This window comes from Sinocyclocheilus rhinocerous, unplaced genomic scaffold, assembly GCF_001515625.1.
Source record: "Sinocyclocheilus rhinocerous isolate Xijiao unplaced genomic scaffold, SAMN03320098_v1.1 scaffold616, whole genome shotgun sequence".
NCBI classification, from domain to species: Eukaryota; Metazoa; Chordata; class Actinopteri; order Cypriniformes; family Cyprinidae; genus Sinocyclocheilus; species Sinocyclocheilus rhinocerous.
This window is the reverse complement of record NW_015631496.1, coordinates 307,106-322,922: the sequence shown is the minus strand read 5'-3', so window position 1 is coordinate 322,922 and position 15,817 is coordinate 307,106. Positions and strand designations below refer to the sequence as shown.

At 37.8% G+C, this 15,817-nt stretch overlaps 1 protein-coding gene across 1 annotated transcript in view; it reads right to left on the bottom strand.

Annotated features, from left to right (window-relative positions):
- The window catches only part of ldlrad4b (low density lipoprotein receptor class A domain containing 4b), a 50,829-nt gene that overhangs the window by 27,423 nt on the left and 7,589 nt on the right, over window positions 1-15,817 (bottom strand). The window contains exons 2-4 of the mRNA XM_016554500.1: window positions 6,557-6,754; window positions 6,248-6,435; window positions 3,849-3,989 (exon numbers count right to left, since the gene is read on the bottom strand). Coding sequence (XP_016409986.1) covers window positions 3,849-3,989; window positions 6,248-6,287 — 181 coding nt within the window. The 5' untranslated portion in view covers window positions 6,288-6,435; window positions 6,557-6,754. The remainder of the gene's footprint in view (window positions 1-3,848; window positions 3,990-6,247; window positions 6,436-6,556; window positions 6,755-15,817) is intronic.

The following is a 15,817-nucleotide window of genomic DNA, read 5'->3' as shown; positions in this document are numbered from 1 at the left end:
CAGATTAGCATGAGAGATGATGGAGATTAGTGATGGAAATCCTAAACTCAAATAAAACTGATTGTTGAGCTCTTCACATCAGACAAGGCTCGAAACGTGACCTCGGCAGCCTCTGACCCCCATCAACCTGTTTTCAAATCGTAGAGGAGAAACGTGAGGAGAAAGTGAGTATGAGAGAGAGCTCTATAGACGCTCGTCCCCTGACAGACATCAAAGTGGGACTTGTTGGTCCAGTGCGAGCGGGATGGTGTCTATGAACGTCCAGTGCCTGACAACTTCAGCTTGTCTGTAGCTCTTGAGAAACTCTTCTCACTCACACACACACACACACACTGGAGAGGGGAGCCATTAGCAAACATGCAAACTGTTGAAGAGGCTGATTTACATACTCTTCAAAGCGTGCCGCTACCGTGCCGCCTTCAAAGAGGACAGAGAGTACCCCGAGCTTTTATGCAGAGTGAATAAACGTTTGTAGTTTTATGTCTGAGAAATTTTGTTGTTGGTTTTTACAGCAAGCCAAGTTGTGTGCTGGGATTCGATGCCGGGAAAGGGCAAACGTGATCGGTTTTGTGGTAACTGTGCTCATCGCAGTAAAAGCTAGAGTGTATGTAAGGTAAGATGATCCTCAGTGTGGTTTCTTCTGTGGAGGTAAGGTGTGGAAATCTGTCATGTTTAATCAGAATCACTCTTAGTGTGATTCCTGCAAATACAGGCAGAAAACGGCTGATCTGTGACCTGAACGAACTGGCACAACATCTCTTTCACACTGCATCTACTAAAAAACCCATTTCTCTGTCTCTCATCTTACTTTAGTACTTTAGCAGATCCCCCAGAAAATTCGACTCAAAAATGAAAACCATCTCAATATTATTTACTAAATCTGTCCTTTCTGTAAGCATTTTTTGGCCCTTTTTCAAACTTTTAATAATATGATAGCCAATAACAATAACATCATAGTAGTAATAGTGATTTATTATAGTGAATTATTGATTTATAGTGAATTATTACAGTTTTTAAAAAATAATAAACAGCTATTATTATAATACAACAATTACTACTACGACTACTATTAAAAACAACAGCTATTATTGAATTGTCCTGCATCTTGAAAAAAACATTCTGCTGATTTGCAAAAAAAAGGCTTATTACTTAATTTGATGAGCAAATTTTGTTAAAAAATATTTGTTCAAAAATAACAATTAAAACGATCATACAGTTATTCACAAAATGGAAAGTGTTCAAATACTCAATTTAATGTCAAAGAAATATACATAACCATGTTTATAAATAAGCATTTTTACTTCAGATAAGCACATTTTTTACACCGTTTAATAATACGGTAACACTTCATTTTAAGGTGTCCTTGTTACACGTTACATGTACTTGCTATTATAATAACAATAAATTATGCCATAATTACATGCAAGTAACTCCAAGCCAAACCCTAATCCTAACCCTAACCATATAGTAAGTACATGTAGTTAATTAATATTACTCCGTACTTAAATGTGCAATTACACTGTAACAAGGACACCTTAAAATAAAGTGTAACCAATACTACTAATAATACAGTATTATTAACACTAGCAACAACAACAACTACTACTACTACTGCCATTGTTGTTATTAGAAGTTATAAGTTATTTATTATTGGTGTTAAAGCCATAGCATGAAAAAATAGACTGTTAACGGTAGGACTTTAAACGGTAGGAAAGACTGTGAAAAACGGTCTTTAAACTTTTTCCCTAACCTAAGTGTACCTTAAGACAAAATAAATAAAATGACAAATTCATGGACAACAAGCTTTACCCTGATATTTGTGCAGTCTGACTCCCACACACCTGATGCCAATAAATGCAAACCACTGACAAAGAAGATCATTGCCGCACACCCTTAAACCCTGCAAAGCTTTTCATCATACTCTTCGAAAAAACACCCTCTCTCACTCCCTCCATCTCTGCAGAGGCTGTCTGACAGTCCTGACCACAACCATTCAATGTGTGGAGGCAGAGAGCTGAAGAGAGAGATAGAGAGAGGGGAATATTTTGTGCAGGGTGTCTAGACTACATTCATGATCAATCTGTCTGGCCCTGCTGTAGACAGAGAGATGGCAAACTCGATTAGACTCTAAACATTTCCTCAGATTCTGTCTCGCTCTCAGCATATTTCGTCTTCACTAACGTCTATCAGCATCATTCCTCTCTCCCTCTAGCAGTATATGGCGGCTGTTTGTCTGCTGGGGAAAGGAGCATTACTGCTCTAACAGCTCTGACTGAAGACACCCCTCAGAGCAGAGGGAACACAGGGGAGCATGACACGGCAAGAACAGATGACTGATTTCAACACAGCCAGGACAGAAAAACACTAGTCTCGCGTAGCCAGACCTTCAGACTGACGGCTGAAGGTCTGGAATCCATGGCAGCTTTCATTGGCCAAGGACCGCCCATGAGGCTGTTTGACCGATATGCCAAACAACTAATCACAGTTCGTTTCGTCACGTTTTGGGGCGTGGAAATGTCGCCACAATAACAGACCGGTGTGTAAAACTTATTTGAAAGATTCTATGCTGCGAACTTAAAATATTTCACATACTTTTGAAAATCCAGCGTTTAGTTGATCCTGATAAGTGCTCGTCATCACCGTTGTAAACACGACAGCTTTCTTCTTTCCTGAAGGGGGTTTGGCGTCATGGCATCTTTGTTTCCAGGAGGAACGTTAAAGAACGCGACACACACGTCTACCGGAAATCCTGTATAATTCAACCAATCCGATGACGACTTCGAAACTCCTGAAGTATTTCCACTTTTGTGTGCCATATGCATCAGACGTTCAGCCAACAGTCCGTGGGCGTGACGTCTGAGGCTGAGACTAGAAAAACTCAGACGGAGCTACGTGCTTTTCTAACTTTTCTGCCTACTCTGGTTACCTCAAACTTGAAGACACAAAAGATCTACGGTAGATCAAAGCTTACTGGCTGCCACCGTCTCACGCCAGGGGCTGGACAAAATATTGAATATTCACCGTGAAAGTCACACACTTGCATCATTACAGAGCTAATATATGGGTCAATTACATAAGAGTAACCATTAAAAACTCAAATGAAAAATCTTTTAAAAGTTTTAAAACACCTGAAAAGTTTATAGAAAAGTATAATTTGCATTTATGTTGGTTTCATACGATAGAGTCACACCACATGACATTTTACAACCTGGACTAAAAGTGTCTTGTCAAAAAAGGTCAAATTAACCATTTTTATATATTTTTCAAAGAATGAATAGTAAAAGATAATGCCAATCTTTAGGCTTTTGTCTTATGCTATCAAGACAGCTGTATCACCCTGATACTTGTTACTTTATCCCCCACCCAAAAATATTAAAACAAAATTTAATTTAAAATTTAAAAAATATGCTAATCTTAGAAGAGGTATTCAAGTTGTTGTATGAGTAAATTGAATTTTTAATTTATTTTTGAAAAAAAGAAAATAACAAAATGAGTGTGTCATGTCATTGAGCCATGCATAGAGATGAATGTCAAATGCTATCAAAAAGGCTGAAAAATATAAAGATAGTTTAGCTATATGACCACATCCTATGTTGCACACAAACCACTTACACACACAGACACACACACACACACACACACAGTCCCTCTCCGCATTTCAGTGTGCAGAGACACCACTTAACACTCGTCTCACACTCACACTCTGCAGGTGGCTTGGATACAAACGCCTCAGGAATTCAGATGAGAACTGACCAATGTGAAGCAAGAAAACATCCTGCTGACTTCATCAGAACCAGAACACAGGCAGATCTGAGTCTGGAGCAACAATGTTAAAGAGATGGACTCACAGCTGAAGATGGCAGATGCAGGATGCTGGGTGGAGATGGGGCAGTGCTCCTCATCACTGTTGTCTCCACAGTGGTTGAGCTGATCACAGACCTGCGAGCCCAGGTTCAGACATCTGCCGTTAGTGCACAGGAATCTGCACTCTAGGGACAAACGCAGAAAACTACAATGACTCATTTTCAAATAGGTTAATCACTAACAATCAGGGTCAGTCTCTGTTTTCACATCTGCTGCATCAGGGCTTGTTAAATTTCCATCCTTGGATTGTTCTGGCCCTTGTGATAGGAAACTTAGTACTAGAAACAAACGTACAATTTTATATAAATACTGTTCTTTTGAACTTGCATCAAAGAATCATGAAAAAAAATGTACCACAGTTTTCACAAAAATAATAAGCAACACAACTGTTTCAACACTGATAATAATAAACCATATTTTTCCAGCACCAAATCAGCACATATAGAATAGCTCCTTAAAACTCTAATGTAACTAAATGTAAAAGCTGCTTTTTTTAAAGGGATCATATGACGTTGCTAAAAAGAACATTATTTTGTGTATTTGGTGTAATGAAATGTGTTTATGCGGTTTAAGGTTAAAAAAACATTATTTTCCACATACTGTACATTATTGTTTCTCCTCTATGCCCCGCCTTTCTGAAACACGTAGATTTTTTCCTCCATAAAATGTGCTGCACACATCTGAATATTTGGGTTGAACTGTTCTGGAACGTTGTTGTAAATACAACTTAACCACTGATTTCTAGTCGTGTCCTCTTTTGGAAGGCCAAACAAAGTAGTTTCGCTTTCACAACGAAGCACACAGTGACTTCACGACATGACAGCGGCGGCAACAATACTACAGCGTGAATAAAAGTTATGCCTTCTTTCTTTGTGTGAACATTTGGGCGGTGTTATGCAAATCTTCCCACATCGTGATGTAGACATGTGGGGGCGTGTTGGAACAAGCCGTTTTAGGTAGGCGTGGTTGACTCTTAACTTTTATAAAGAATATCTATTTGGATTTGAGACTTTAGTCTTTGCAACTTTACAGATCTTCTTTATGCACCAAGAGCTTGTTTTTAAGGAAAAATTGAAATCGCATCATATGACCCCTTTAACAGCATTTTATTTTACGATAGCTAGTTGTCAAGTTTAGTTGTAATTCTCAGACGCAAAACTATCAAACCGGTGATTCTGCTGCTGGATATTTTTCCATAAATGTTAACATTTGGAAGAACTTAACATCTCAACAACTAAAACACTAGGACGTCCTGTGAGGATCTGAAAATGCTTAGCTGCAGGAGTTTGTGGGATAGTTTCACTGGGCCAAAAACTTTACAGAGATTTGTGGATCTCAGGCGGCGATGATCCTCTATATGTAGGTCACTGGCTTTTATAAATGATCTTAAAATAAGTGTTCCTGCAAGCATGCTATTAGAGAAACTCAACATTGACCTGATAACGGTGGATATTCAGCTGTATGGAAGACTCTTCACTATACAGCATTAACAGAGGACCAGAATGTAATGCAAACCAGACAGTGATGACACCAGCACTATAAACAACTTATCAGTGTGAGAAGGAGGTGCTAGACAATACCAAAGCACACCCATGCAATCTCTCAGAAGGTGTGGTGCAGCCCAATGTGGTTTTAAAAATGTTATGATCTTTAGACAAACAAATTTGCAGTTCTTTGCCCTACTTACACCTTAATATAGCATGAGACATGAGACAATCCCAACATTCACCTGCACAAACTGAACAGCACAAAACAGCAATAATCAAGATAGAATAGGAGAGACAGGACATAAAATGACAAGAAGACAAGATGAGAAGAAACTAGAGAGCAAAAGAACAGAAGCAGACAAGAAGTAGATGAGACAAGAAAATGGAAAACATAGGGAACAGACAAGATGAAAAGACAGGAGAAAAATCATATTGGACAAGAGAGGAGAGGAGAGGAGAGGAGAGGAGAGTCATTATATAATGTCAGTAAAGTAGCATATTTTTCCAAGTCCTGTTCTGCTGTCTGTCTGCAGTGCACTAGACTGTCAAACTGTGGTTTAGTACACAGCCCAGCCTCCACCGCCCTCCACCCATCTCGCACTTTCTCTGCATTCCATTCCAGTCAGGGGAGAGAAACGCAGCCTGTCGGAGAAATGGAGCAGAGGAGTCTGGGAAGGGGAGGGGGAGTGAGAAAGCAGCTTTGAATATTAGCACGCACGCACGCACACAAACACACACACCCCCACCCAGACCATCATGAGTTTGTAAAGCACAACATGACCCTCCTTATGAACATAATCTTCACCGCTGGCATGAATCATTAAATTCACGTTCACGCCAACCGATTATCCCGCTTAATTCCAGCACTGAGGTTATAAACCTGATCTGCCGCTCACCTGTGAAAGCATTGGTGGCCGGTAGGTCAGCCTCCTGCATACTGCTCCTGCCGCTCGGCCCGTATGTGTGTGTGTGGACCCACGTTATTGGCTCCAATCGCCTGAGGGCTCCTGGGGGCCAAACAGCCGACGTGCTGCCATTCTCACCTCATAAGTCCATGGCTCCTGCTCCGGCCGCTGCCCTCTACCTTCACGAAAGGGCAAAATAAACTCAGGAGAAAGGTGAAGGGGGGCTAAAAAGTCTTCAGTGACAGACTAGGGCTCTATTCAGCAGGAATCAGGGTGGGGTTGCCAGGGCAACCAGCGTACCGATTACCCTCCCAGCCAGAGCCAGCCAGCCATAGCTGTGTGAGAGTGAGCGAGCGAAAGATTCAGAGCAGGTGTCTAAAAGCCAATTCAGGAAGGGATTCAGTAGCTGCTGCCGCTCTTCCTGGGTGGATAAACTCTTCTCAGCGTAGCAGCATGCTAATCAATGCACCCCACCTCATCCTTCAGACCGCAAGCTCACTGAGAGAGACAGAGAGAAAATCAGTTGTGTGGCTGAAATGCATACAACCAAAAATTCACTTGCAGAATTCACTTACAAAAGGTCACTATAGTTTCCTCTAAGATTTACTACAGCTGTTTTACTGGAGTTAGTACTACACTGCTGTTCACAAAGTTTGGGTAAGATTTTTAATGCTTTTTTAATGGAGTCTTTTATGCTCATCAAGGCTGTATTTATTTGATCAAAAATACAGAAAAAAACATTAGTAATATTGTGAAATATTATTGTAATTTCTAATACTGCTTTCCTATTTTAATATATTTTAAAATATAATTTAAGCCATTACTCCAGTCTTCAGTGTCACATGATCCTTCAGAAATTACCGGTATTCTAATATGCTGATTATGTTGAAACTGCTGTGGTGCTTAAAGGGGGGGTACAATGATGTTTCATGCATTCAGAGTTGTTTACACTGTTAAAGAGTTGGATTCTCATGTGAAGCATGGACAAAATTTCAAAAAACAATTTGTATTTCTGTGCTAAGAATCTTACTTCCGGGTTCGTACAAGTTTTGGAGAGTTTTTTTCGATTGTGGCTCTTCATGACGTAAACGAGGGTGGAACTCCTTATATGGGCATTTCTCCTGGAAGAGCGCGCCCGCGCACACATGGACACACCGAGAGCAAGAGCGCGCCCATCAACGCACTTCATTCAGCAGCGCTGCATGGGACTCGCTCGGGAAGAATGTCTCTAAAGAAGTCTGTTTTTGGTGGTAAGGGAAAGATAACTTTGTTCAGATTCCTAAAGAACCCAACGTTATGTAAACAGTGGATGCAGTTTGTTTTTCCGGAGCAGCAACGCAGTTTCACAAGCGTGTTTGTTGACGAACGTTTTATAAACAAGGCCCAGCTTGATGCTGGATTAGCACATCGTTTGATACTGAAAGATGGAGCGGTCCCAGCTATAAAAGACCCTGGTCATGATTCAGAACCGCAGACACCGAAATCATACCGAACCGTGACGTTAAAACCGAGGTACGTACCGAGCTGTCATATTTGTGTACCGTTACACCCCTAGCAGACGGTAAGTGAAACTGCATCAAATGTCTGTATTTTGTTGGCAGTTGGAGCTCAAGTGCTCGTCACTCTTTAGCTCCGCCCACGGCACGCCTCCAGGAGCTCTGCTTTTTCCGTAGAGAATCGTAAAGAAGTATCTTTCTTTTATAAATGTGATAAAACTAAAGACTTTTTGGAGATATGAAGGATGCAGTACTACTCTATAGGTACTCAAGATTAACATGAGATGGGTGAAACTGTGTGTGTTATGTCCCCTTTAATATTTTTTGGAACCTGCTATACTTTTTTTCTTTGATTCTTTGAAAAGTTAAAAAGAACAGCATTTATTCAAAATAGAAATCTTTTCTAAGTCTTTCCCATCACTTTTTATCCATTTAACACATCCTTGCTAAATAAAAGTATTAATTTCTTTACAAAAACTTTTGAATAGTAGTGTATATTGTAACAAATAAATTATATTTTGAATAAACACAGTTCTTTTTAACTTTTTGTCCATCAAAGAATCCTGAAAAAAGTATCACAGGTCCCAAAAAATATTTAGCAGCACAACTGTTTCCAACATTGATTATAAATCAACATATTAGAATGCTTTCTGAAGGATCATGTGACACTAAAGAATGGAGTATGATGCTGAAAATTCATCTTTGCGTCACAGAAATAAATTATAGGCCTATTTTAAAGAATATTCAAATAGAAAACTTTTATTTTAAATTGCAATAATTTCACAAAATTAAAATTTATTTTTGGTATTTTTGATCAAATAAATGCAGCCTTGATGAGCATAAGAAACTTTAAAAAAAAAACATAAAAAATCTTACTGATCCCAAACTTTTGAACGGCACTGTATGTGGAATCTTGTTTAGGGATTGACAACGAATCAATTAATGATTCACTGGGTTGATTTGATTCATTTGATTCAATTCAAATGGAGAACAATTCCGTTTGATACACAATTTGATTTAATTTGTTTATTAATTCTGTCACATAAACCTTTAGAAATCATTCCAATATGCTTATTTTCTTATTATTATCAGTGTTGCGCTGCTTATATTTTTGAGGAAATGGTGATACATTTTTTCAGTATTTTTTGATGAATAGAAAGTTCAAAAGAACAAATGCACTAACAAAATACTAAAAAAGGAAATAGCATTTGAAAGAGAAATCTCTTGTATCATAAATGTCTTTACTGTCAGTTTTGATCAAATCAATGCATCCTTGCTAAGAAAAAAAAAAAGTATTAATTTCTTTAAAAAAAATAAGCAATCATACTGACCCCAAATATTCAAACAGTAATAAAACAAGACCAATATCAAAGTACCTTCTACTAACCCTGAACCATTGTTTTTCAAAGTAATGAAAACTACTGGATACCACCATAGATGTAGTCATCTAAGATGCTGTCTGATCTGGCAGACAAGTTCTGAGACAGACATAAAAAAAAATCAGACAGACCCGACACAAACGCAACACGGGTGTTTCATTAAGCAAAAATTAGAAACAGCAGGGGTTCAACACATCAACATTTTATGATCTTACGGCAGATCTTTACCAGCAACAAAACATCAAGTTCCTGTGAAGAGATGCCCATTAGCGTCTACAAACCCCAGCAGGAGCGTCAGCCGTTAATGACTGTTACATAACACACACTTTACTGGACACCGAGTTATCAAGCCACAGCTAATGTTTCGGTGGCTTAATATCATTGATTTAATGTCTCAAAAAAAAAAAAGAGAACAACTCCATTTTCATTTGGAGAAGACTAGAGCAACAGACGAGGCAGTACGTGTCCTCAGACAACCTTTAAAGCTCTCTGACATCCCAGCGGACACCGCACTGAACCCAGACTGCCGACTACACATCGGCTGTGTTACTTAGAAACACGGCAAGCCCTCACCTCGTCTGACCCCTGCCGCAAGCCACACAGCGAGAGCACGGATCCAGCACACAATAAATAATATTCCACAAACGTGAAACAGGAGAACGCCGTCCAAATCAAACAAAGACTGAGAAACACTCACAGTCAGCCGAGGTCGTTTCAGGACACTACTATGGCCATCGCAGATAAAACAGATGAACATCTGCCAGATGTTTAGATTGACTTTTCTTCATTGTTATCCCTTTGCTCCTCTATGGGTCCCTTTCCTAAGTGGTTCTCTTCTCACAGTCAAGTGTGAACAAACCATGAATCTAAGGCTTTGTTCAGACTTAGGATGAAAAAACTAAAAATAAATATCAAATTATTTTTTAATTATCAACTTATATTAAAATATCCTGACATATACTGACCAAAGTTAAAATTATATATTTATATATAAATATATAAATTATTATTATTATTATAATAAAGAATTAAAAATATTGACATTGCAAACCTAATGGCAACTATTCTTTTCTAAATTCTATAATTCAGTATAAAGTCATTATTTTCATGTTATGACTGCTAACAATAAATTGCGGAAATTAAAATTCAATACTAATCTGCCATTTAAATGCTACAAGTAAATTTAGAAATCACAATATTATAATGTACAGCATTAAATTTATTTATTTTGAGACTGGCTAATGATTATATTTAACAGTATTAAGTTATTTAAGTGTTTTTAAAAATAATTTTAAAACTTGTTAGATGGTGGCAAAGGTATATATACAATATTTAACAAATACCAATAATAAAAAAACAGGTAACCAATAAGATACCAATAAGTCAAATATAAACTGAACCATTCTTTTATGTGCAAGAGGTTCATTGGTGTTGATCAGTTCCTATGGAAAAAAAAAAAAGTTTTCCCTTACAGACAATTTTTATTTAAGATGCTAACTCAAAAAAATGAGCTCATGTGATAACAAAATGTCCCTGGAATTTTGAGTGCTTCCTTTGGTGAAGAAATTCTTTACATTTCTAAGATTCAAGTCGAGGAAAGATGTTCAGAGTATAACATTTTTGGCCAATAAAATGACAGAAAATCATTGTCAGTTTTGGTCCGGATCAATGTCTTATCCCTATCATCAGTTAGAACCACAGAGGAAAACCTCCTCAACATTTAAAACAACACCAAAACATGCCGACTAAATTGACTTAAATATGCCGAATAGACTTTTTATTAATGTCGGTATTGCCCAGAATTTTAATATCAGTGCAAAAAACAACCAACCAAACAAACAAAAATGATAATAACCCAACTAAAAAACGAACAAACTGAACCAGACGTAGAATCACATTAGGACACAGAACACTCCACCTTTAGAGACTCTCAGTCCTAATACACACAGAGTTTGATGAATAGGCTGAACAGCAGCCATGCTGAAAAGCACTAAAACGACTGCAATAAACGCCTGCTAAAATATTCTCTGTATCTGTCTGTCTGTGTAATGTGATCTCAGCAGGGGGTCTGTCTCTTTCTCACTCTCAGTGCCTGGTTAAATCATGATGAAGCTCTTAGGAACAACTATTCGCTGAACTGAATCATCCAGCCAGACTCAAACATCATAACAGCCCATGTCATTAATCATTAGTAAAAATGACTAATAGCTGCTACCTTGCCTGTCAGTCTGTCTCAAAAAAAAAAAACCCCAACAAGGTGATTAAGACTCAGTGAAACATGAAACAGTGGGGTTTTGTATCAGCCTAAATTTGTTTACTTGCCAATAACAACCAGCTGACTGTACATTATCCCACTCATTACACAGCTTTTTACCAAATAAAATAAAATATTTTATTCTCTTACTTGTAGATTAGCTATCTTTACACCTTCTGTTTAAGAAAAACTCCATGGTCCAGGCAAGCAGGGAAAAAAAAATCCACTTTTACAAAGTGAAAGGCCACCGCATTCATGCCTTGCGGTTAATCAGACAGATTAATCATTTTCCTGCCCATGTCCTAAGCTGACCTGACAACCAGAATCTGCAGGTCAACAAATGATGACTCAGCTGTCTGGGTTAGTCAGTTTATAGATGATATATGTGTGTGTGAACCAGTCATGTTTAAGTTTTAGTGCCGCCCAACTGAGACTCGATATGGCTGACGGGAGACAGAACAAAGCACATCAGAAAGAACTCAACAACCTATTTTAGGTTGCAAACTCAATGCCTCTTGCGGGAGAATTAAAGGATCTAGCAGGTAATTCCGTTCCTAAGGGTAACAACATTTTATTATTTAGTCAATTTCATTATTCTGTAGTCAAAATTGTAACAATTTTCTTCTGATGCAAAAAAAGTGGTGTTTAAATAGCTTTTTAAATACTCTTTTCAAATGAAGCATAAATTAATTCCAACAAAACAAAACAAGCAAACAAACCATTGTTTAAGCACATTTAATTAATTTATCCTTACAAATTACTTTTGCCAAAACACAATGCATATCTTAACAAGTTGTCATATGAACAACCAATCAGTAACTGCTTTAAGTTTCACCGTTACTTTTAAACTGTATTTTCACAATATGATTCACTAAAAAAAAAGAACCGACTTATAAAAGTAATTCATTTGGGAATCAGTCTACAGTCATACTACTGTATGCTTCCGATTCACTAAAAAGAGCTGATTTATTAGAGTAATTAGTTCTAGAAAACCGCATAAACACATTTCATTACACCAAATACACAAAATAATGTTCTTTTTAGCAGCATCATATGACCCTTTTAAAAGGAATGGTTTACCTAAAAATAGGTGAAAAGTGTGTCGTCATTTACTCGCCCTCATGTCGTTCCAAAACTGTTTGAGTTTCTTTCTTATGTTGAACATAAAAAGATATTTTTAAGAATGCTGGTAATCAAACAGTTGATGGTCCCCGTTGACTTCCATAGTATTTCTTTCCCTACTATGGAAGTCAATGGGGACCAACAACTTCAACTTTGAAGGTTCTTCAAAATATCTTCTTTTGTGTTCAACATAAGAAAGAAACTTAAACAGGTTTGGAACAACATGAGGATGAGTAAATATAACAAATATTTCATTTTTGGTTGAACTATTCCTTTAACTGGTTGTGCTGTATGTTTTTGTTTCACTAAAATGCATCATTTATTCTGAAGTCAGACTACACTAGTTGTGTTGGATATTTTTGATTCACTAAAAGAAATGATTCAAAAGAATCATTCAGTCTGCAAAATGTTTACAGTGGTTGCACTCTATGCTTTTGATACACTAAAAAGAACCAATTCATCAGGGTCAGTTATTTGAGAATCGGACTACCCTGGTTGCGCTGTGTGTATTTGATTCACAAAAGTGAACCGGCTCACGAGTCATTCATTTGAGAATCATATTACACTGCTCACTGCATGTTTGACAGTGTTACTCCGCCATTGAATAAGTAGTGCAGGAAAGACTGTCAAGAGTATTTTTGAACTATATTACTCCTGCATTGGCAGAAAAACGCAGATGTGAAAACCGTAACTGAACCATACATTATTCGGTTCTGATATTAAAAAACAAAAAATAGAGTAACTAATGCTGAGGTAAAATGTCTGGCTATAAAAAGTATTTCTGAAAATATATACACATAAATAAGATACTCTGAACTATATACACAGACAGAGACAGAAAAACAGATGAAGACAAGTGAAAAGAATGGAAATAAAGGAAGAAAGGCACATTGTACACCACACACGCAGAAACTGGTTTCTGTACAGACACTAGCTAGTTTAGAATAGATGCAACAGCATGAATTTATGACAACATGCCTGTCTGCACAGTGTTGTTTTGACAGCCTATCATTTTCAATACAGCAGTACCTGCATTCCTTTTTCTCCTGACAGTCTCTTTTACTCTGTTGTGATCACTATGTTTTTCGGTCTTGTTTGCCCTTAGCAGTAATTTGAGTGACTGCGCTTAATCCCACCTCTTATGTATTTCGGCCCACCTCTTTAAGTGAACAGTTTATTTAGCTTAACAATCCTGCACTGCCAACAAGGCAAAATGTGGGATGTATTAAAGTCTGTTTTATGCAATATGCTGGAGATTTTGGTTGCCTTAGCAACAGCAAATGAGATGACTTCCTTTCTGAACCCAAAAAGAAAAGTGATTACCCTTTAATATAACACACTAAAGTGATCTGAAAACATTAATGGTTTTATTGATCAGGTCAGGTCTTACATTGATAACTAACTGCATGATATGTTATTTAGAGCACGGAGATGAGACGCTACATGAAGATAAGGCAAATAAAATCAATCAAATTTGGAGCCATGTGGGTGGAAAAGGCAAAATCAATCCGTCCTCCAAAAACTGTTTTGTTCAGACAGCACAAGAACACACACACACACAGACACACACACACAAGCAAAACTGAAACACAGACGCAAACAAACACGAGCCTTTGAAGTGAGCGTCTAATCAGTTTCAGGATCTCTCCTCTCAGCCAATCAATCGACAGCCCTCTGGGACTCCGCCCACAGCGTCTAGACAGCTAGACCTTTGCTGCTCTACTGCATTCTGCAGCGGTGCACACCGCAGAGGTCATGGAGGTCAAGTCTAGCATTAGCTCAAACCAGACACTTGTTCTCAAGGGGTTCTCCATACCATCCATTCCAACATTGAGCAAATCTGTTGATATGTTTCTTAAGTGTGATTTATGCAACATCACTACTTTTACTTTTTGATGCCACTGATTTGTAAAATGTCTGTACATGTACATTAAAGATATTTAATAGATCTAGAAACAAAAGTTTAGAAGAGTTTAGATTTTTTGGGATTTTTTTTTGTTTTTTTTCAATGCAATTCTTTTGAACTTTCCACAAAAAATATTAAGCAGCACAAATGTTTCTCCAGCACCAAATCAAAATATTAGACTGATCTCTGAAGGATCACGTGACACTGAAGACTAGAGTAATAGCTGCTAAAAATTCAGCTTTGCCATCACACAGATGAATTACATTTCAAAATGCATTTTTTTGAATGGTAGTGTATAATAGATGCATTGATTGACTGATTAACACAGAGGTTTATCTAGTCATTTCCTCAAACTAACACGGACAACAGCTCTGTCTGACTTTGCTTGGTTGGAATGACGTGTGACCTTCTTTCAGACCTGTGAAGAGTGATTTAGCCAACTAGAGATGCTGTAAATAATTAGAGTCCTAAAAGTTGGTTTACGATGTCCTCTAGAAGAGCTGATGTCAAAGTCAAGCTGCAGCATGAGGGAGGGAGGGAGGGAGGAAGGGAGAGAGAGAGAGAGAGAGAATGAATGTGCAAGAGAGTGAGAGAAAGAGAAAGAGAAAGAGAGAGCTTGGTGCAGAGTGCTGCAGTGTCCTGTATCAGAACAGAGATCAGCTTTGAAGCATTAGAGAGAGACAGAGACATTACAGGACTCGAACCCCCACTACAGCATTAATGGGTTTCTAACTCACATCTCAATCTCCATTAAATGTTAAATATACTTGGAATGATAGTGATAATGATTGATCATTAGATCATTCAATCACAGCAGATTGAATTGTTTTTTTCCCCAACATTTCCAGCTGATGAAAATACAGTGACAACTATGAGAAAATGTGCCAAACAGGACCTCATTTTCCTGAAATTATACAGTACATTGTACTTTTGGAAACTTCATTACTGACAGATGGGCATTTGTTACACAACAGACCCAATAGAAACTCACAGAAAAGTACTGACAGGATCAGATTTGAACTTCATAGGCATTAATATAGGTTAATTGTGTGAGAATGACCAATTATTTTTAGTTCATCCCTATTTAATTGATGATAATGAATAAGTCAGAAATAATTCTTTACATTATTTAACACTGTAGCCTGGGGCAACCCATAATATGTTCTAGGGATGCATACTAGTACTCCTGTACTCATACTCGTTAAAATGCCCCAATACCAAACGCCGATACCACACAGCATGTGATAAGTGCCTTATTCAGACAAAGAAACACTGACAACAGACAGCAGAATGGAGTTATTAGAGATTAAGAATGTCTACGAAGTATATGTATGCAATGAATATAATGTTAAACATTCAGTATTAACGCCTGTATAGCTGATGTGCGCGAGCTGATAAGCAAAG